The 23,443-nt window shown below is 39.0% G+C and overlaps 1 protein-coding gene across 1 annotated transcript in view; it reads right to left on the bottom strand.

The window, feature by feature from the left end:
• CATSPERB (cation channel sperm associated auxiliary subunit beta) overlaps window positions 1-23,443 on the bottom strand; it is a 157,520-nt gene that overhangs the window by 83,612 nt on the left and 50,465 nt on the right. Inside the window, exons 10-13 of the mRNA XM_053603647.1 lie at window positions 23,177-23,243; window positions 22,801-22,847; window positions 22,232-22,384; window positions 19,343-19,501 (exon numbers count right to left, since the gene is read on the bottom strand). Coding sequence (XP_053459622.1) covers window positions 19,343-19,501; window positions 22,232-22,384; window positions 22,801-22,847; window positions 23,177-23,243 — 426 coding nt within the window. The remainder of the gene's footprint in view (window positions 1-19,342; window positions 19,502-22,231; window positions 22,385-22,800; window positions 22,848-23,176; window positions 23,244-23,443) is intronic.

Genomic DNA, 23,443 nt, shown 5'->3' with positions numbered 1-23,443 from the left:
CGATCATGGGGCACCATACACTGGTTTTATAAACAGTTTGACACATTTTCATCACACTGGTTAACCTAACTTTCCTGGCATTTTCTTAGTTATTGCATTAAGACATTTATATTTTACATTTAGTAAGTTTCATATGTACTCTTGTAAGATGCACCACAGGCGTAACCCCACCCTCCCTCCACTCATCCTCCCCCCTCCCTCACCTCCCTCTTCCCCTTCCCCATATTCTTAGGTTATAATTGGGTTATAGCTTTCATATGAAAGCCATAAATTAGTTTCATAGCACGGCTGAGTACATTGGATATTTTTTCTTCCATTCTTGAGATACTTTACTAAGAAGAATATGTTCCAGCTCCATCCATGTAAACATGAAAGAGGTAAAGTCTCAATCTTTTTTAAGGTAGCATAATATTCCATGGTGTACATATACCACAATTTATTAATCCATTCATGGATCCATGGGCACTTGGGCTTTTTCCATGATTTAGCAATTATGAATTGAGCTGCAATAAACATTCTGGTACAAATATCTTTGTTATGATGTGATTTTTGGTCTTCTGGGTATATACCTAGCAGAGGAATTGTAGGATCGAATAGCAGGTCTATTTTTAGATCTCTAAGTGTACTCCAGAGATCTTTCCAAAAGGAACATATTAGTTTGCATTCCCACCAGCAGTGTAGAAGTGTTCCCTTTTCTCCACATCCATGCCAACAACTCTGGTCTTGGGATTTTGTGATGTGGGCTACTCTTACTGGAGTTAGATGATATCTCAAAGTAGTTTTTATTTGCATTTCTATGATGATTAAGGATGATGAGCATTTTTTCATCTGTAGGCCATGTGCCTGTCTTCTTCAGAGAAGTTTCTCTTCAAATCTCTTGCCCAGCCCGCGATGGGATCACTTGTTCTTTTCTTGCTTATATGTTTGAGTTCTCTGTGGATTCTGGTTATTAAACCTTTGTCGGAGACATAACCTGCAAATATCTTCTTCAATTCTGAGGGCTGTCTGCTTGCTTTACTTACTGTGTTCTTGGTTGTGCAGAAGCTTTTTAGTTTGATCAGGTTCCAGTAGTTTATTTTTGAAGCTGCTTCAATTGCCTGGGGGGGTCCTCCTCATAAAATATTTGCCCAGACCGATTTTTCAAGAGTTTTCCCTGCACTCTCTTCTAGTATTTTTATAGTTTCATGTCTTAAGTTTAAATCTTTAATCCAGTGAGAGTCTATCTTAGTTAATGGTGAAAGGTGTGGGTCCAGTTTCAGTCTTCTACAGGTCGCCAGCCAGTTCACCCAGCACCACTTGTTAAATAGGGAATCTTTTCCCCACTGAATGCTTTTAATGGGCTTGTCAAAGATCAAATGATGGTAAGTAGCTGGGTTCATCTCTTGGTTCTCTATTCTGTTCTATACATCTACCTCTCTGTTTTTGTGCCAGTACCATGCTGTTTTGATCACTATCGATTTATAGTATAGTCTGAGGTCTGGTAGCATGATTCCTCCTGCTTTGTCTTTATTTCTGAGTGATGTCTTGACTATTCAAGGTTTTTTCTGATTCCATATAAAATGAAGTATTATTTTTTCAAGATCTTTAAAGTATGACAGTGGAGCTTTAATAGGGATTGCATTAAAATTGTATATTGCTTTGGGTAGTATGGACATTTTAACAATGTTGATTCTTCCCAGCCATGAGCATGGTATGTTTTTCTATTAGTTAACATTTTCAGCTATTTCTTTTCTTAGAGTTTCATAATTCTCTTTATAGAGATCTTTCACGTCCTTTGTTAGATAACTCCCAAATATTTCATCTTCTTTAACACTACTGTGAACAGAATAGAGTCCTTGACTGTTTTTTCAGCTTGACTATTGTTGGTATGTATAAAGGCTACTGATTTATGAATATTGATTTTGTAATCTGAGATGCTGATATTCCTTGATCACTTCTAAGAGTTTTGTAGTAGAATCCTTGGTGTTTTCCAGATAGACAATCATATCATCTGTGAAGAGTGAAAGTTCAATCTCTTCTGACCCTATATGGATACCCTTGATCTCCTTTTCTTCCCTAATTGTGATGGCTAAAATTTCCATTACAATGTTTAAAAGCAGTGGAGAAATGGGCAACCTTGCCTAGTTCCTTATCTGAGTGGAAATGATTTCAATTTAACTCCATTCAATATGATATTGGCTGTGGGTTTGCTGTAGATGGGCTCTATCAGTTTAAGAAATGTCCCTTGTATACCAATTTTCTTAAGTGTTCTGATTATGAAGGGATGCTGGATATTATCAAAAGATTTTTCTGCATCTATGAGAGGACCATATGGTCTTTGTTTTTTAATTTGTTTATGTGCTGAATTATATTTATAGATTTACGTATATTGAGGCATGGTTGAGACCCTGGGATAAAACCCACTTGGTCATGGTGTATAATTTGTTTGATGTGTTGCTGGATTCTGTTTGTTAGGATCTTGTTGAATATTTTTGCATCAATATTCATTAGTGATATTGGTCTATAATTTTCTTTCTTGTTGGGTCTTTTGCTGGTTTGGGGATCAGGGTGATATTTGCTTGATAGAACGTGTTGGGTAGTATTTCTTCTTTTTCTATATTTTGGAACAGGTTGAATAATATAGGTAATACCCCCTTTCCCCGAAAATAAGACAGTGCCTTATTTTAAGGTGTGCTCCCAAAGATGCGCTAGGTGTTATTTTCAGGGGACATCTTTTCTTTCCTGTAAGCAGTTCTTATTTTCAGAGGATATCTTATTTTCAGGGGAACAGGGTAGTTCCTCTTTAAAGTTTTGGTAGAATTCTGATGTGAAGTCATCTGGTCCTGGGCTTTTCTTTTTAGGAGGATTTTGTATTGTTGATGCTATTTCAGAACTTGATATAGACCTGTTCAACATTTCCACTTCATTCTGGCTAAGTCTAGGAAGGTGGTGTGCTTGCAAATATTGGTCTATTTCCTTCAAGTTTTTGTACTTCTGAGGATACAGTTTCTTGTAATATTCATTAAGGATTTTTTGAATTTCTGAGATGTCTGTTGTTATTACATCTTTGTCATTTCTGATTGATGAAATTAGAGATTTTACTCTTTTTTTCCTGGTTAGGTTAGCCAAAGGTTTATCTATTTTATTGACCTTTTCAAAAACAAACTTTTAGATTTATTGATCTGTTGTATAATCCTTTTGTTTTCAATTTCATTTAATTCTGCTCTAATTTTGGTTATTTTTTTTCTTCTCCTAGGTTTGGGGTTGGAATGTTCTTCCTTTTCCAGTTACTTGAGATATCCCATTAAGTTGTTAACTTACTCTTTTTCTGTTCTCTTGAGGAAGGCTTGCAGTGCCGTAAGTTTCACTCTTAGGACTGCATTTGTGGTATCCCAGAGGTTCTGGTAATTCATGTCTTTGTTATCATTTTCTTCCAAAATTTGGTGATTTCCTTCTTAATCTCATCTATGACCCAGCTATCATTCAGCATAAGGTTATTTAACTTCCTTGTTTTTGTATGAGTATGCAGATTCCTGTTGTTACTGAGTTCAATTTTATTCTATGGTGGTCCGAGAAGATGCAAAGAATAATTTCTACACCATTAAATTTACTGAGGTTAGACTCGTGACCTAAGATGTGATCAATTTTGGAGTATGTTCTGTGGGCTGAAGGGAAGAATGTGTATTCAGTTTTGTTGGGATGAAATGTTCTGCAGATGTTTGTTAAATCCAAATATTGGATGGTTAGGTTTAAATCTAAAATTTCTTTGCTCAGCTTCCTTTTTTTTTTTTTTTTAATTTATTTTGCTCAGCTTCTTATTGGAGGATTTATCCAACACTGCCAAAGGAGTGTTAAAATCTCCAACTATTATGGTGCTGGAAGAAATCAAGTTGCTCATGTCTGTTAGAGTTTTTCTTATAAATTGAGGCACATTCTGTTTAGTGCATAAATATTAATAATTGCAATCTCATCATATTGAGTTTTACCCTTAAGAAATATGAAGTAACCATTCTTATCCTTCCTTACTTTTGTTGGTTTAAAGCCTATTGTATCTGCAAATAGAATTGCAATGCCTGCTTTTTTTCTGGCTAGCATTTGCCTGAAATATGGACGATCATCCTTTAACCCTGAGTCTGTATTTATGTTTTAAGGTAAGATTGGATTCTTGTATGCAGAAGATATCTGGCTTGAGTTTTTGTATCCAGTTAGCCAACCTGTGCCTCTTTAGAGGACAGTTTAAGCCATTCACATTAATGGAGAATATTGATAAGCCTGGTAAATATTGGTGTTGAGTTTTTGAAAGTCCAGAGGACATTTTTAATCCTTTTGCCACTGTGCAAGTTGGAGTTTGACCAAAAGTTTCTGAGTGAGTTTACTTTTGTGGTAGAGGATTGTGCTGGTCATTATGGAGGATAGGTCTGAGAATATCCTGGAGAGCTGGTTTAGTTATGGCAAATCTCTTCAACAGTGAATGTCATTAAAGTATATAATTTCTCTATCATAAATGAAATTCATTTTAGCTGGATACAGGATCCTGGGTTGAAAGTTACTTGTTTTAGGAGATTAAAAGTCAATGACCACCCTCTTCTGGCTTGAAAGGATTCAGTAGAGTGATCTGCTGTCATTCTAATATTCTTCCCTTTGTAGGTTAAGATTTTCTTATGTCTGGCTGCTTTCAGAATTTTCTTCTTCATATTAACTTTAGTGAAGTTGATTATGATGTGCCTGGGAGATGTCTTATTTGGGTTGAGTTGTGCTGGGGTTCTGAAACTGTCTGCTATCTGCATTTCAGAATCTCTTGGCATGTCTGGAAAATTCTCTTTTATAATTTCATAGAGAAGTGCCTCTGTGCCTTGTGAAGCCACTTCATCACTTTCAGGGATTCCTATGAGGCAAATATTAGCCTTCTTTTAATTATCCCAGAGCTCTCTGAGAGAATGATCCATTTTTGCTCTCCATTTCTCTTCGTCTTTGAGAGTTTTGGAGCATTCAAAACTTTTTCTTCAATGTTAGAAACCCTTTCTTCTGCTTGCTCCACTCTGTTACTGAGGAATTCTGCTGTAGTTTTCAGAACTTTGAGGGGTGCAAATTCTTGCCTCAATGTGTCAAAATCTATGGTGATTTTGTCTTTAAATTCATTGAATTCTTGAGACAACTTTTGAATTGCTTGTGGAATTTGTAATTCCATTCTATTAATCTTGTTTGCAATCCAAATTCTGAGTGCGATTTCTGGCATCTCAGCCATCTGTTTATGAATGGGATCTTCAGTTGCGTCTGCCATATCTTTCCGGGTGGGGGGCGGGGGTCATCTATTCTGGTTATTCATGTTACAAGAGTTTCCTTTTCTTTCTTTCTTTCTTTTTTTTTTTTTTTAATTAAATCATAGCTGTGTACCTTAATGTGATCACGGGACATCATACCTTGCTTTCATAGATTGTTTGACACATTTTCATCATACTGGTTAACATAGCCTTCCTGGCATTTTCTTAGTTATTGTGCTAAGACATTTACTAAGTTATATTCCACATTTACTAAGTTTCACATATACCCTTGTAAGATGCACCGCAGGTGTAATCCCAGCAATCTCCCTTCCTCTGCCCATTTGCCCCCTCCCTCCTCTCCCTGTTCCCCTACCCCCTATTCTTAGGTTGTAACTGGGTTATAGCTTTCATGTGAAAGCCACAAATTAGTTTCATAGTAGGGCTGAGTACATTGGATACTTTTTCTTCCATTCCTGAGATACTTTACTAAGAAGAACATGTTCCAGCTCCATCCATGTAAACATGAAAGAGGTAAAGTCTCCACCTTTCTTTAAGGCTGTATAGTGTTCCATGGTGTACATATACCACAATTTATTAATCCATTCATGGATCAATGAGCACTTGGGCTTTTCCATGAATTGGGCTGCAATAAACATTCTGGTACAAATATCTTTGTTATGATGTGCTTTTTGGTCTTCTGGGTATATGCCTAGTAGAGGAATTATAGGATTGAATGGCAGATCTATTTTCATATCTCTAAGTGTTCTCCAAACATCTTTCCAAAAGGAATGTATTAATTTGCATTCCCACCAGCAGGGTAGAAGTGTTCCCTTTTCTCCACATCCACGCCAACATCTCTGATCTTGGGATTTTGTGATATGGGCTAATCTTACTGGAGTTAGATGATATCTCAAAGTAGTTTTGATTTGCATTTCTCTGATGATTAAAGATGATGAGCATTTTTTCATACGTCTGTAGGCCGCACACCTGTCTTCTTCAGAGAAGTTTCTCTTCAAGTCCCTTGCCCAGCCTGCAATGAGATCACTTGTTCTTTTCTTGCTTATACATTTGAGTTTTCTATGGATTCTGGTTATTAAATCTTTGTCGGAGACATAACCTGCAAATATCTTCTCCCATTCTGGGGGCTGTTTGCTTGCTTTACTTACTATGTTCTTGGCTGTGCAGAAGCTTTTTAGTTTGATCAGGTCCCAGTAATGTATTTTTGAGGCTGCTTCAATTGCCCAGGGGGTCCTCCTCATAAAATACTCACCCAGATCGATTTCTTCAAGGGTTTTCCCTACACTCTCTTCTAGTATTTTTATAGTTTCGTGTCTTAAGTTTAAATCTCTAATCCAGTGAGAGTCTATCTTAGTTAATGGTGAAAGGTGTGGGCCCTGTTTCAGTCTTCTGTAGGTTGCCAGCCAGTTCACCCAGCACGACTTGTTAAATAGGGAATCTTTTCGCCACTGAATGTTTTTAATTGGCTTGTCAAAGATTAAATAACGGATTCATCTCTTGGTTCTCTATTCTGTTCCAGACATCTACTTCTCTGTTTTTGTGCCAGTACCATGCTGTTTTGATCACTATTGATTTGTAGTATAGTCTGAGGTCTGGTAGCGTAATTCCTCCTGTTTTGTTTTTATTTCTGAGTAATGTCTTGGCTATTCGAGGTTTTTTTTGATTCCATATAAAACAAATTATTGTTTTTTCAAGATCTTTAAAGTATTACAGTGGAACTTTAATAGGGATTGTGTTAAAATTATATATTGCTTTGGGTAGTATGAACATTTTAACAATGTCGATTCTTCCCAGCCATGAGCATGGTAGTTTTTCCATTTGTTAACATTTTCACTATTTCTTTTCTTAGAGTTTCATAGTTCTCTTTATAGAGTTCTTTCATGTCCTTCGTTAGATAAACTCCCAAATATTTCATCTTCTTTGGCACTACTATGACAGAGTCCTTAACTGTTTTTTCAACTTGGCTATTGTTGATATATATAAAGGCTACCGATTCATGACTGTTGATTTTGTAACCTGAGACGCTGATGTATTCCTTGATCACTTCTAAGAGATATGTAGTAGAATCCCTGGTGTTTTCCAGATATACAATCATATCATCTGCGAAGAGTGAATGTTTGATCTCTTCTGACCCTATATGGATACCCTTGATTGCCTTTTCTTCCCTAATTGCGGTGGCTAAAACTTCCATTACAATGTTAAAGAGCAATGGAGACAATGGGCAGCCTTGTCTGGTTCCTGATCTGGGTGAAAATGATTTCAATTTAACTCCATACAATATGATATTGGCTGTAGGTTTACTGTAGATGGCCTCTGTCAGTTTAAGAATTGTCCCTTCTATACCAATTTTCTTAAATGTTCTGATGTGATCGATTTTGGAGTAAGTTGCATGGGCTGATGAGAAGTATGTGTATTCAGTGTTGTTGGGATGAAATGTTCTGTAGATGTCTGCTAAATCCAAATGTTCAATGGTTAGGTTTAAATCTAAAATTTCTTTCTTCTTCTTTTTTTTTTTTTTTGGTTTTTGGCCACGGCTAGGTTTGAACCCACCACCTCTGGCATATGGGACTGGCGCCCTACTCCTTGAGCCACAGGCGCCGCCCAAATCTAAAATTTCTTTGCTCAGCTTCTTATTGGAGGATTGATCCAACACTGCCAAAGGAGTGTTGAAATCTTAGACTATTATGGAGCTGGAGGAAATCAAGTTGCTCATGTGTGTTAGACTTTCTCTTATAAATTGAGGTGCATTCTGGTTGGGTGCATAGATATTAATAATTGAAATCTCATCATATTCAGTATTACCCTTAACAAATATGAAGTGACCATTCTTATCCTTTCTTACTTTTGTTGGTTTAAAGCCTATTGTATCTGCAAATAAAATTGCAACACCTGCTTTTTTCTGATTACCATTTGCCTGAAATATGGGTGACCATCCTTTCACCCTGAGTCTATATTTGTCTTTTAAGTTAAGATGTGACTCTTGTATGCAACAAATATCTGGCCTGAGTTTTTGTATCCAGTCAGCTAACCTATGCCTTTTTAGAGGACAGTTTAAGGCGTTCACATTAATGGAGAATATTTATAAGTCTGGTAAAATTTTGGGTATTGAGTTTTTCGAAAGTCCAGTGGACATTTTTAATCCTTTCACCAGTGTGGAAGTTGGAGTTTGATCTAAAGTTTCTGAGTGAGTTTACTTTTGTGGTATAGGATTGGGTTGGTTGTTATGGAAGATTGGTCTGAGAATATCCTGAAGAGCTGGTTTGGTTATGGCAAATTTCTTCAACATATGAATGTCATTAAAGTATTTAATTTCTCCATCATAAATGAAATTCAGTTTAGCTGGATACAGGATCTGGGGTTGAAAGTTATTTTCGTTTAGGAGATTAAAAGTCGATGACCACCCTCTTCTGGCTTGAGAAGTTTCAGCAGAGAGATCTGCAGTCATTCTAATATTCTTCCCTTTGTAGGTAATTGCTTTCTTACATTTGGCTGCTTTCAGAATTTTCTCCTTCATGTTCACTTTAGTGAAGTTAATTATGATATGCCTGGGGGATGTCTTATTCGGATTGAGTCGTGCTGGGGTTCTGAAACTGTCTGCTATCTGAATTTCAGAATCTCTAGGCCTGTCTGGAAAATTCTGTTTCATAATTTCATTGAGAAGGGCCTCTGTCCAACGAGGCCACTTCATCGGATTCAGGGATTCCAATGAGGCAGATATTAACCTTCTTCGAATTATCCCAGAGTTCTCTGAGAGAATGATCCATTTTTGCTCTCCATTTCTCTTCATCTTGGAGAGTTTGGGAGCATTCAAAGGCTTTGTCTTCAATGTCAGAAATCCTTTCTTCTGCTTGCTCCACTCTGTTACTGAGGGTTTCTACAGTATTTTTCAGATCTTTGAGGGCTGCAAATTCTTGCTTCAGTGTGTCTAAATCTTTGGTGGTTTTGTCTTTAAATTCGTTAAATTCTTGAGACAACTTTTGAATTTGTCCTCAAGTTCCTAATTCCGACTTTTGAATTGCTCCTCGAATTTAGAATTCCAAATTTTCCTCCACTTTATTAATCTTGTTTGCAATCCAAATTCTGAATTCAATTTCTGACATCTCGGCCAGTGGTTTATGAATGGGATCTTCAGTTACATCTGCCATATCTTTCCTTGGGGGGGTTGCTCTGTTCTGGTTATTCATGTTCCCAGAGTTTTTCCACTGATTCCGCCCCATGATTATTTCACCCTGAGTCTATATTTGTCTTTTAAGTTAAGATGTGACTCTTGTATGCAACAAATATCTGGCCTGAGTTTTTGTATCCAGTCAGCTAACCTATGCCTTTTTAGAGGACAGTGGAGCTGTCCCTTTGATTTTTCCCCTGGAGCTTTGTTGAGGACCCGTACAGTGCTATGTACTGGGGCCCTGTTTGGTGTGCTGGGGCTAAGTGTTTCTGTCTTGTTTTTGGCTGGTTTCTGTTCGACCCTAGTGAAACAGTTACTCTGGGTTGAAGTCTCAGGGGGCCTGCGTTTCCGTCCCAGATCTGTTCGTGTTGGTTGCCGGCCTCCTCTTACAAGAGCTTTCATGCTGATTCTGCCCCATGATTATTTTACATCGGTTGACTAGATGAGTGGATAAAGAGAAGTTGGGTTGGGGGCTCCAGAAATACTGATTAACCATCTCTTTGCCCCAAAGTTGGGACTGGTGTCTGGACCTTTTCTCCCAGAGCTTTGCAAAGGACCCATGTAGTGCTATGGCCTGAGAAACTGGGGACATGCTTGTTGTGGTGAGGCTAAGTGGCTCTGTCTTGTTTTCTGCTGAATCAGTTAGTTTGGGTTGAAGTCTCAGATGTGGAGAAATACCAGCAATTAAGTTGCCCCGCCCTCCACAGGCAACCATTGGAAAAGGAAAATTAAACCTTCCCACAACCACACATTCATGGTACCACCTGGATATTCCTTGGATAATTGGCCCAGTTCAAGAGGTCCAAATAAATTGTCTCAGTCAGCACCTGTCTCAGGTGGGAGAGGTCAAAAGGTCTCTGGTAAGTAGATCGCAGAGGTCTGCTGGCAACTCAAATATGACTTGCTCTGGTGCTCTGTGAGGTCAGGAGGACCCACCCAGCAAATAGATAGTCTGGGAAGGTTGATGCCTCCTTCCTCACCCTGTACCTCTGTCACACCCAGTCACTAATAACCCCACAAGGCTGTGATCCAGTTGCCTCCAACGAGCAGAAACTCCAGGGGTTTGCACCTGCCTGAATCACAGGGAGATCTATTTCTCGTCAGCTAGGCTGTTGCTCTCTGCCACTATCTGGCAGGGGGAGGTGAGACCTGACAACCTCGGGTGCTTAATGGAGGCTGGGGCTGTTCACTCAGTTCTAGCCCTGCCCCTGAGTGATGGTACTGACAGAACAGAACAACTTTGTGGAATTTGTTTCTGTCCTGGCTATATTCCCCCTGCAGAAGAGACACTTTTAGAGTTCACCAGCACCTCAGGCCCTGTCCGTGCAGCTGCACAGTCTCAGCTGCTGTTTGTATTCCAGTGGCACAGTTAGCTGTCAGTTCCAGCCTCTGCCTGCCCTCCTTTGTCTTGGCTAATGACCCCCTGAGGGCCAGGTGCATCTTAGGCTCAGTAAAGGCATCCTCTGGGTCAGCCCCACCCTGGGAATCTGCCAACTCTGTGCATGTGTATTCTAGTCCCCACGCTCTGCCCAGGCCAGTACCACCTGAGGCAAACCCTTTACTCATGGTTTCCATTCCAGATCTGTTCTGCCAGCCTCCTCTGGTTGCCTAGAAAGACGGGGGTGTGACTCTGGAATATGCAGGGGTGAGACCTATTGTTGCTAAAGCAGCTGGTGCTCTGTGCCTTGGGGCACTGCCATTCTTGTATGGTTCCCTCTCAGCTGACCCTCCTCTCCTTACTCCTGTGCTGCAGAATGAGCACTGACCAGCAGCAGTCCATGCCCTGTTCACACCTCTTGAGAAAATATCCAAGAATCTGGACTCCTGGGGGACAGGCTTCCAGACCTCAGAGTGAGAGTGTTGTTCTTTTCTTGCTTATACATTTGAGTTCTCCGTGGATTCTGGTTATTAAACCTTTGTTGGAGACATAACCTGCAAATATCTTCTCCAATTCTGAGGGCTGTCTGCTTGCTTTACTTACTGTGTTCTTGGTTGTGCAGAAGCTTTTTAGTTTGATCAGGTCCCAGTAGTGTTTTTTTGATGCTGCTTCAATTGCCCAGGGGCTCCTCCTCATAAAATATTCACCCAGGCCAATTTCTTCAAGAGTTTTCCATGCACTTTCTTCTAGTATTTTTATAGTTTCAAGTCTTAAGTTTAAATCTTTAATCCAGTGAGAGTCTATCTTAGTTAATGGTGAAAGGCATGTGTCCAATTTCAGTCTTCTACAGGTTGCCAGCCAGTTTACCCATCAGCATTTGTTAGGGAACCTTTTCGCCACTGAATGTTTTTAATTGGCTTGACAAAGATCAAATAACGGTAAGTAGCTGGGTTCGTCTCTTGGTTCTCTATTCTGTTCCATACATCTACCTCTCTGTTTTTGTGCCAGTACCATGCTGTTTTGATCACTATCGATTTATAATATAGTCTGAGGTCCGGTAGCGTGATTCCTTCTGTTTTTTTTTTAAATTTTATTTCTGACTAATGTCTTGGCTGTTTGAGTTTTTTTCTGATTCCATATAAAATAAAGTATTTTTTTTTTTGAGATCTTTAAAGTATGACAGAGGAGATTTAATAGGGATTGCATTAAAATTGTATATTGCTTTGGGTAATATGGACATTTAAACAATGTTGATTCTTCCCAGCCATGGTATGTTTTCCCATTAGTTAACATTTTCAGCTATTTCTTTTCTTAGAGTTTCATAGTTCTCTTTATAGAGATCTTTCACATCCTTTGTTAGATAACTCCCAAATAGTTCATCTTCTTTGGCAGTACTGTGAACAGAATAGACTCCTTGACTGTTTTTTCAGCTTGACTATTATTGGTATATAAAAAGGCTATAGATTTATGAGTGTTGATTTTGGTAACCTAAGACGCTGATGTATTCCTTGATCACGTCTAAGAGTTTTGTAGTAGAATTCCTGGTGTTTTCCAGATATACAATCATATCACAGAGTGAAAGTTTGATCTCTTCTTACCCTATATGGATACCCTTGATCTCCTTTTCTTCTGTAATTGTGAGGGCTAAGACTTCCACTACAATGTTAAAAAGCAGTGGAGACAATGGGCAACCTTGCCTAGTTCCTGATCTGAGTGGAAATGATTTTAATTTAATTCCATTCAATATGATATTGGCTGTGGGTTTGCCATAGATGGCCTCTATTAGTTTAAGAAATGTCCCTTGTATACCAATTTTCTTTCTTTCTTTCTTTTTTTTTATTGTTGGGGATTTATTGAGGGTAAAATAAGCCAGGTTACAATGATTGCATTTTTTAGGTAAAGTCCCTCTTGCAATCGTGTCTGGCCCCCAGAAGGTGTGGCACACACCAAGGCCCTACCCCCTCCCTCCTTCCCACTCTCTGCTCTTCTTTTCCCCATCCCTCCCTCCTTCTTTCTTTCTCTGCTCTCCCCTTCCCCCACCCCCACCATGTCCGCTACCCCACTTAATCTGGTAGCGTGATTCCTCCTCATATCAAAATTGAGTACATAGGATTCATGCTTAATCCAGTAGCGTGATTGTCCTCATATCAAAATTGAGTACATAGGATTCATGCTTCTCCATTCTTGTGATACTTTACTAAGAATAATGTCTTCCACTTCCATCCAGGTTAATACGAAGGATGTAAAGTCTCCATTTTTTTAAATAGCTGAATAGTAGTCCATGGTATACATATACCACAGCTTGTTAATCCATTCCTGAGTTGGGGGGCATTTAGGCTGTTTGCACATTTTGGCGATTGTAAATTGAGCTGCAATAAATAGTCTAGTACAAGTGTCCTTATGATAAAAGGATTTTTTTCCTTCTGGGTAGATGCCCAGTCATGGGATTGCAGGATCAAATGGGAGGTCTAGCTTGAGTGCTTTGAGGTTTCTCCATACTTCCTTCCAGAAAGGTTGTACTAGTTTGCAGTCCCACCAGCAGTGCACATCCACGCCAGCATCTGCAGTTTTGAGATTTTGTGATGTGGGCCATTTTCACTGGGGTTAGATGATATCTCAGGGTGGTTTTGATTTGCATTTCTCTAATAGATAGGGATGATGAACATTTTTTCATATGTTTATTAGCCATTCATCTGTCTTCTTTAGAGAAGGTTCTATTCATGTCTCTTGCCCATTGATATATGGGATTGTTGGCCTTTTTCATGTAGATTATTTGAGTTCTCTATAGATCCTAGTTATCAAGCTTTTGTCTGATTCAAAATATGCAAATATCCTTTCCCATTGTGTAGGTTGTCTATTTGCTTTGGTTGTTGTCCCCTTAGCTGTACAGAAGCTTTTCAGTTTAAGGAAGTCCCATTTGTTTATTTTTGTTGTTGTTGCAATTGCCATGGCAGTCTTCTTCATGAAGCCTTTCCCCCGGCCAATATCTTCCAGTGTTTTTCCTATGCTTTCTTTGAAGATTTTTATTGTTTCATGCCTTAAATTTAAGTCCTTTATCCATTTTGAATCAATTTTTGTGAGTGGGGAAAGGTGTGGGTCCAGTTTCAGTCTTTTACATGTGGATATCCTGTTCTCCCAACACCATTTATTAAACAGGGAGTCCTTCCCCCAAGGTATGTTCTTATTTGGTTTATCAAAGATTAGGTGGTTGTAAGATGTTAGTTTCATTTCCTGGTTTTGTATTTGATTCCAAGCGTCTATGTCTCTATTTTTGTGCCTGTACCATGCTATCTTGACCACTATGGCTTTATAGTACAACCTAAAATCTCATATAGTGATGCCCCCAGCTTTATTTTTATTACTAAGAACTGTCTTAGCTATACAGGTTTTTTTCTGGTTCCATACAAAACACAGAATCATTTTTTCCAAGTCTTGAAAGTATGATGTTGGTATTTTAATAGGAATGGCATTGAATAGGTAGATTGCTTTGGGAAGTATAGACATTTGAACAATGTTGATTCTTCCCATCCATGAGCATGGTATGTTCTTCCATTTGTTTTTTTTTTCTGTTGTTGTCCAGCTGGCCTGGGCCGGGTTCGAACCTGGCTACTTGCTTCCATTTGTTAATATCTTCTGCTATTTCCTTTCTGAGGATTTCATAATTTTCTTTATAGAGGTCCTTTACCTCCTTTGTTAGGTATATTCCTAGGTATTTCATCTTTTTTGAAACTATGGTGAAGGGAGTTGTGTCTTTAATTAGCTTCTCATCTTGACTGTTATTGGCGTATACAAAGGCTACTGACTTGTGGACATTCATTTTATATCCTGAAACATTACTGTATTTTTTGATGACTTCCAGCCGATTTTCTTAAGTGTTCTGATCATGAAAGGATGCTGGATATTGTCAAAAGCTTTTTCTGGAATCAATTGAGAAAATCATATGGTCTTTGTTCTTTAATTTGTTTATCTGCTGAATTATATTTATAGATTTATGTATATTGAAGCAGGCTTGAGACCTGGGATAAAACCCACTTGGTCATGGTGTATAATTTGTTTGACATGTTGCTGGATTCTGTTTGCTAGGATCTTTGAATATTTTTGCATCTATATTCATTAGTGATATTGGTCTATAATTTTCTTTTCTTGTTGGGTCTTTTCCTGGTTTGGGGATCAAGGTGATGTTTGTGTCATAGAATGTGCTGGGTAGTATTCCTTCTTTTTCTTTATTTTGGAAAAGTTTGAGTAATATCAGTACTAGTTCCTCTTTAAAGGTTTGGTAGAATTCTGATGTGAAGACATCTGGTCCTGAGCTTTTCCCTTTAGGGAAATTTTGTATAGTTGATGCTATTTCAGAACTTGATATAGGCCTGTTCAACATTTCCACTTCATTCTGGCTAAGTCTAGGAATGTGATGTGCTTCCAAGTATTGGTCTTTTTCCTTCAGATATTTTTATTTCTGAGAATAGAGTTTCTTGTAATATTCATTAAGGATTTTTTGAATTTCTGAGATGTCTGTTGTTATTTTGTCTTTACCATTTCTGATTAATGAAATTAGAGATTTTACTGCTTTTTTCCTGGTTAGGTTAGCCAAAGGTTTATCTATTTTATTGACCTTTTCAAAAAACAAACTTTTAGATTTATTGATCTGTCATATAATCCTTTTGTTTTCAATTTTATTTAATTCTGCTCTAACTTTGGTTATTTCTTTTCTTCTGCTGGGTTTGGGTTTGGAATGTTCTTCCTTTTCCAGTTGCTTGAGATGTCCCCTTAAATTGTTAACTTCCTCTCTTTGCATTCTCTTGAGGAAGGCTTGCAGTGCCATAAGTTTCTCTTAGGACAGCCTTTGCACTTTCCCAGAGGTTCTGATAATTCATGTCTTTATTATTGATTTGTTCCAAAAGTTGGGTAATTTCCTTCTTTTTTTTTTTTTTTTGGTAATTTCCTTCTTAATCTCATCTATGACCCAGCTATTATTCACCATAAGGTTATTTATGTTTCTGTGTTTTTGTATGAGTATGCAGATTCCTGTTGTTATTGAATTCAACCTTTATTTCATCATGGTCTAAGGGGATGCAAGCAATAATTTCTTTTTTTTTCTTGGTGTTCAGTGACCATCTTGCATCCAGTTATCTCAATCTCTGATGATACCAGGGAAGTTCTCATCAATAACTTCCTCAGATAGGTTTTCTGTGCTTTTTGCTTTCTCTTTTTCTCCCTGTAGTTTACCTATAATTTGTGAATTGGCTCATTGCACATTCTCTCATATTTCTCTGTTCTTCTTTCTTTTTTTCTGCATCTTGGACTGATTGGGTTAGTTCAAAAGCCTTGTCTTCAAGCTCTAAGAGTCTTTCTTCTGCTTAGTCTAGCCTATTGTTGAATCTTTCCACTTTATTTATTTTTATTATTGTTGGAGAATCATTGAGGGTACAATGAGCCAGGTTATACTGCCTGCATTTGCTGGGTGAAGCCCCTCTATTAATAGTGCCCTGCCCCCAAGAGATGTGTCACACACTGTAGCCCCACATCCCCCTCCCACCTTCCCTCTCTCCTGTTCCCTCATCCCCCCACCATGTACTAGCATCAATTGTCCTCATATCAGAATTGAGTACATTGGATTTTTCCTTCTCCATTCTTGTGATGCTTTACTAAGAACAATGTATTTCAACTCCATCCAAATTAATACAAAAGATGTAAAGTCACCATCCTTTTTAGTGGTTGTATAGTATTCCATGGTATAGATATGTTAGAGCTTGATTTCCACTGTATTTTGAAATTCTCTAAATGATTCCTTCATTTCTTTAAGTTCTATTATATCCTTTCTTATATTATCTGGCTCTTTAGCAACTATTTCATATTTTTCTTTTTTTTTTTTTTTGGCTGGGGCTGGGTTTGAACCCACCACCTCCAGCATATGGAACCGGCGCCCTACTCCTTGAGCCACAGGCGCTGCCCAACTATTTCATATTTTTCAACATTCATATCCTGAAATATTATTTTGGTTTCTTTGTGTTGGTTTTCAACTTTCTCTTCAATCCCATTAATCTTGTTTGCCATCCATATTCTGAAATCCATTTCTGACATTTTGACTATTTCCTTTTGGCGGGGGTCCATGGTTGTGGGCCTATTGTTATCCTTCGGGGTTGTTAAACTAGCTTGTTTTTTCCATGTTGCCAGAATTATTTTGTTGGTTTCTTCTTATTTGAAACCTCTTATGTCAACTAAGAACTGATAGGTTTTTGCAGTGCACCTGTACTACTTTCCTGGGAACTCTCATACTTAGTGAGAAGGAGGAAAGTAGTACTTTTGAATCCTACTCTAGAGGAAAGTAGTACTTTTGCATCCTACTCCTCTCTCTGATAGGAGAGAAGCAGGTGCACTGGAAACCTGTAATGCAGGAATGTCCCATTTCTGTGGGTTGTCAGAGTCCAAGCTGGTGCTGGAGGATGGTTGGTGAGTTGTTCCCTAGGCTGCTGTTGGAAGGTTGGGCTTGGGCAGTGGTTCTCAACCTGTGGGTCGCGATCTGTAGGAATTGTATTAAAGGGCTGTGGCATTAGGAAGGTTGAGAACCACTGGGCTTAGGGTGAGGAATCCTTTTCCATGGAGGTGGATGGTATGACCTTGGTGGGTGCCTAGGCCTAACAAGGAACTGCAGCCAGTGGCAAACAGGTCACTGGATTTTGGTGGGTGCCTGGGCATGTCAGGAGACTTTGGCTAGTGCCTAGGAGGGTAATGGGACCTAGGCAGATGCCTGGGCACATCATGGGACTTTGGAGGGCACCCAGATGGTTTGGGTCACCTTGGTCAGTGCCTGGGCAGGTTGTGGGACCACAGCCAGTAGCAGGGCAGGTCATAAGACCTTGGGGGGAGCCTGTGTGCACAGTGAGCCCTTGGTGGGTGCTGGGAGTATAGCAGGACTGCAGCAGGTGACTAGACAGGTTGTGAGAACTTCATGGGTACCTGGGTATGTCACAAGACTACAGCCAGCAGCAGGATGCATCATGGGACCTTAGCAGGTGCCTATCTGGGATCTGGGACCTTTGTGAATATCTAGACAGGTCAGGGGGTCATGGCCAGTTCTGGGTGGGTCATAGGATGGTGGCTCAAAGTGAGGTGGCTCATCAGTACACAGCAGCTGGGCCACTTTTGACTGGCAGGGCCAGGGAGCTACATGGTGCCTGCTCGGGAGTTTCAGTGGCTGGGGCTCTCCCTCCACCCAGGTTTGACTGTGGCAGCTCCTATGGTGCTAGTCAGGTGGCAGCAGGCAGATCCTGAGGGTCAGTGGGTACCTGCTTTACTCAAATCCCTGGGAAGCATTGCAAGGGGTTGTAATGCACCCAGTCACAGTGCGTTGAGAGTACCCACACTTCCTGCTCCCTTCCTGGCCCGGCAAGAGTAATTAGAAGGCAGCTGATGTGGAGCCAACCCCCTGCAGACCAGGCTTTCTGGGGCTGAGAGTGCAGAATGACATCTGTTGCAGCACCCTAGACCAGAAACTGGCGTGACCCCATTGTGCCCCTCTCCAGTGCAAGGCTGCTACACTCTCTCCAAGCAACTCTTTGATCAGTGTGAAGGTGTGCTGTGGTGGAGGAGCCCCTCATGGATTGGGTTGTAGTGTCCACTAAGGGTGTGCAGACCCCCGGGGGATGCCTCTCCTAACCTTTCCCCACATGTGAATACTTCCCTTGTACCTTCCAATATTGCCAAGCAGCTTCCTCTCCTCCCACTCTGGGTGTTTCCAGTCACTTCTTTGATAATTTACAATGCTCCGAGATGGTCCATCTTTGGGTGAACCTCTACTAGCAACCTCTGATCCCCTCCTTGAGAGCAGCAAGTTCTGTTTCCAGCTCACCATCTTATCCTCTTGCCCCCTCCACCAGCCCCTGAACTTAGAGGTTTTGATTATTTAGTGTGAAAACTTATACTTGAAAGGGAGTTTCGAGAACACCTAGAAACAGGGTTATCACCTTCATAATTCTCTAAATTTTGTACAGAATATGGATGTTTGAGAAACCGAATTAGTCTCTTTCATGGGAAGTCACTGTAGTGTTTTCTTAGCTCTATAATTTACATATTTTGTGGTCCTTGCTTTTAACCTGCCTGATGCCCCACAGATGGTATACTATTCCTTTACAAAACTTTCAGGCTATTGATACAGAACTGAGTAAAGGAGAGACCAGAGGGTGGAAAATGCTGCTAGAAAGAGATCAAAGAATAAAAGAACCAAAAAGTCTAGCTCAAAGTCAAATAAAAAAAATCTAAGTCATTCAGAGCTGGAAATTTATCTTAATTGGAAAAATTCAAGATAACTTTAGTGTACCCATGCCTCATTTTTATCAGTCAATGAACTAACTGAAAGGTAAAAACTGATAATATGCATTAATCTTAGTATACCAAAAATAATCAATGAACATTTATTGTCTTCCGTCCTGCATCCACCCTGAGGTAATCAGAGAAGCTCTGTTCTTAAGATACAACCCCTCAGTGTGAAGTAAGCGCATGATTTACCTCTAACCCAGAGTGTGAAATTTCATGTGTACACACCTGATTGCCATAAGCATATAGAAAGTGGCTTCGGGGATGAAACACCATTCCAACAGGAGAAGAGAATGATGAAGGAAATTGGAAAGGTGGAAATTTTGGTTGTATATTTGGTTTGTTATTCTTTAGGATGTTCACAGAGGCCATGGCAATTCTCTGGATCTAAATAAACAAAGCATGAACAAGCATAAGACTTTTGTCACTACTATTAGTCCATGTTACAAGTTTTAGTCTTTGCTGTTATATTGAGAGGCACACATCCATTAACATAACACACAACTAGAAGGATTAGAAATCACTGCTATCTCCTCACTCCACTACCCCACCCTTGCCACGCACCCATATTATACATATTGAAAATGAAGTTTAGGAGATTAAATAATGTGTCCCAAGTTCTATCATTAACAGTGAAGAGACTTTCATTATAGAGGTATTACTGAACTTGGCAGACAGATTCCAATGCCCATGCTTATTACCAATATGCCAAGAGTAGATGTCTGAGCTCCACTGCAATTCAACTAAATCACGATCTCAAAGGGGATCAGAACATGACACCTCAAATAAGCCATTTTTGAATAAAGATAATTTTTTTTTTGAGACAGAATCTTACTATGTCACCCTCGGTAGAGTGTTATGGCATCACAGCTCACAGCAACCTCAAATTCTTGGGCTTAAGTGATTCTCTTGCCTCAGCCTCCCATGTAGCTGGAACTACAGGCACATGTTGTCATTGTTGTTTAGCAGGCCTGGGTTGGGTTTTTACCCACCAGCCCCAGTGTTTGTGGCCAGCACTCTAACCACTGAGCTATGAGCGCTGAACTGGAATAAAGATAATTTTAAGCTGAAAGCTTTTTTTTTTTGGTTGCAGCCATCATTATTTGGCGGGCCCAGGCTGGATTCGAACCTGCCAGCTCAGGTATATGTGGTTTGGCACCTTAGCCACAGCACCAAGCCACTGAAGGCTTTTGAGATCCAACAGATGTAGAGGGAGAAGAATTAAAAACTTTTAGGAGCTTCCCTCCTCTGACTGTGAACTAAAATAAAATCCTAGATCCTCTACTGACTGAATGGATTCCCTCTTGGCCAACAGGACCTTCAAACTGAGTTTCCAGCCATGATGGGATGAGAGGTCAAACACACCTCTTTATATTCCCTCCATTGTCAGTGGCCATTAGGTTTATTTTCTAAGGGCTAAATAGAAACCAATCTTGTGACCCAAACCTGCATTCTTCTCTGATAAGAGACAACCATGGAGTGGTTTAACCAGTCTACAGAGCATGCAGAGAGAGGGTTTGCCATATCCTTGCTTCACCTTTTGACATCAGAGGGCTGCCATTTTCTGCTTATGGACCCCATAAAGGAGCATAAACATGTTTGTCCAGGTACACGTTTCTCCTTTTGTCACTATTCATGGCTCCTCCTATACCTTATTAAATGTGTATATTGGGCCACCCCACTCAGCATAAATTTCTGTTTCCACTCTCTGTCCCTCAGAGTGGATATTCCTGGCATCTGGCAGGGGCTCTGCTTTCTAGCCTGTCAGAATGGCCACCCACAGGCTGCAACCCTTTATGAAAAATAAAGCTCTCCTTTTCTCCTTTCTAAATTTATGAACCTTGTCATTTTCTCCTGTTAACACAATTAAAAGCAGCAACTTCTGGGAAATGAGAGTGCCAGAAATTCCTCTTCAGCGCACATCTACTCTCAGAAAAAAGAATGCAAATAAAAACTACCCCAAAATTTGTTTTCCAAAGGAGATTTATGATCCTGAAGGGGAAAAGGCCACTCACAGTTGTACAGATAATCAGTATCAAAAAACATTATCTTCTATTTGTTCTTCTGAAAAGACATCTTTTTTAAAAATGTCATTTGTTTTTCTTTAATGCCTTTCTCACCCTCCCCTTCACCTATTAAGATGGTATATAACCCCCAAATTCTAACCTTTCCTCTGAGTTTTACTCAGAACTGACTTTTTCTCATGTATATGCACACTGCACACATAAGCTATTTTCTTTTCTCCCATTAACCTATCTTTCTTTCAGCTCAATTTGCAGGCTCCAGTGATTGAACACAAATTTTTTTCCCTCAAGGGTAGAAGCTATATTTATGTATTTTTTTAAAAATAATGTAGTTTTCTTTTCTTTTCTTTTTTTTTTTTGAGACAGAGTCTCTCACTTTGTCACCCTTGGTAGAATGCATGGCATCATAGCTCACAGCAATCTCAAATTCCTGGGCTTAAGCAATTCTCTTGCCTTAGCCTCCCAAGTAGCTGGGACTACAGGCCCCTGCCACAATGCCTGGCTATTTTTAGAGATGAGGTCTTGCTCTGGGTCAGGCTGGTCTCGAACCTGTGAGCTCAGGCAATCCAGTTGCCTTGGCCTCCCAAGTGCTGGGACTACAGGTATGAGCCACTGTGACTAGCTGAACTTATGTATTTTTTTAGTGGCTCTAAGAATAATTCTTTTTAAAAAATTATAGCATATTAGGGGATACACATATCTTTGTCTCAGAATAATTCTAATTCACAGCTAGGGTTAGGAACCTTTGGAATAGAAAATCAATCTGTGGAAAATAGTTCCATTTTTCGTTCAATTTAACCATTTTATGGAACTTTAAGTTTACATAGAAAAAACACAGTTTATATTCTTCTGGAAAATAAGCAAAGGAGAATCATGGAAACAGCATCACATTTTACATTTGTATCAAACTGAATGACAATTAGAGGTGAGAAATCTGTAAAGAGTCAAACTGTATTATTAAGCTTAGATAATTTTGTTGTAATAGTCAGGTTCTATTGCCAAAGATAACAAGAAATGCTAAAAAAAACTTTGCTAAGGTATATTTTGATTATTGTAGTGTCAAGAGCAATCACTTCTGGGATATGAGGCCTACCTGGTTGTATGAGAGGTAAATTCCAGTACTATGCTCTTGGTCAATAAGAAATGTTACCACACTTGAAGGAGTATTTTTACCTTCTCTTATAACATAAGGTAAACATGGCTTCCATTCATGAAATGGTTCTTTACCATAAAAACAAGAGTTTGCCTACAAAAAGAGGATGGAAAAGTTAAAAGAGAAAGGAGAAGAAAAAACCTGTTTTGGAAATATAAGTGCTAATTAATTCTCATAGGAAAATAAGCTAATTAACCGTTGTGTTGTCCTGACTGACCACAAATCTTTTTAAAAAATCTTTAATTTCTGTGTCTCTCTTCTGCATGATATGAGTCCAGAAAACACTGCAAAGCATCTCTTTTCTGGTATGGATTGTTTTTCCAGAATCATTGTAGGTGTTGCCTAATATAATTAGGTAACTATCATTAAACCCAAGTAAGGAACCTCTGGGAGCAAAGAATAATTGTTAAGACTTTCAGTTTGTAGGTATGTCATATTTTAGATTAATAACAATCCATGAAATTATGCACAACAGAATTTCTTACCATATAAAATATTCAATATCATACCTCACTTAGGGTCTTGTTTCTGTCAAAGGTGACAGTAACATAATCAACTGAAAAACATAAAGGTATATAAATTATGAGCAGCACCTGTATTTCTAAAACAGCAAGGGTTAGTTTTAATAAAATAGCCTTCATAAAAAATAAGAAAATCTATGTATCACCAATTAATGTATACTCAAATATAACTTTCTCATAGTAGGTGTGCCCACTGTCTCAGATTTAATTAGATTTTTTTCTCAGTATTAGAACATTAACTTATAAAAAACAAACATACCTTACATTTATTTTATTTTTATTTTGTGTCATTTTATTAAATCTTCATATGTTAACTATATTGATAGTAGCCTTTTAATATGGTATATCTTTGACTAAAGTTTACCTTCAAAGTGTTCTCTGTTAGCAAAACATCTTTCATTATACCACAATTTTCCTTTGATATAGTCAACCTATATAAATAAATAAAAATATAATTTAGGCAATATGTCCAATAGCCCCAGCAGCCTTTTGTCTTAATGGGCAGGTAAAGTGGAATAGAGGTTAATGGGAGTTGAAGGGTATGGAGCAAAGCTCAGGTCATGACCTCCTCTATCCCTTTGTTTTACTTTCTGTGTGATTTTGTTTTAGGTGTAGCTTTTGTAATTAGCAT

This window comes from Nycticebus coucang, chromosome 9 (assembly GCF_027406575.1).
Source record: "Nycticebus coucang isolate mNycCou1 chromosome 9, mNycCou1.pri, whole genome shotgun sequence".
Taxonomy (NCBI): domain Eukaryota; kingdom Metazoa; phylum Chordata; class Mammalia; order Primates; family Lorisidae; genus Nycticebus; species Nycticebus coucang.
The sequence above is the reverse complement of the archived record's forward strand: the minus strand, read 5'-3'. Positions and strand labels throughout refer to the sequence as shown.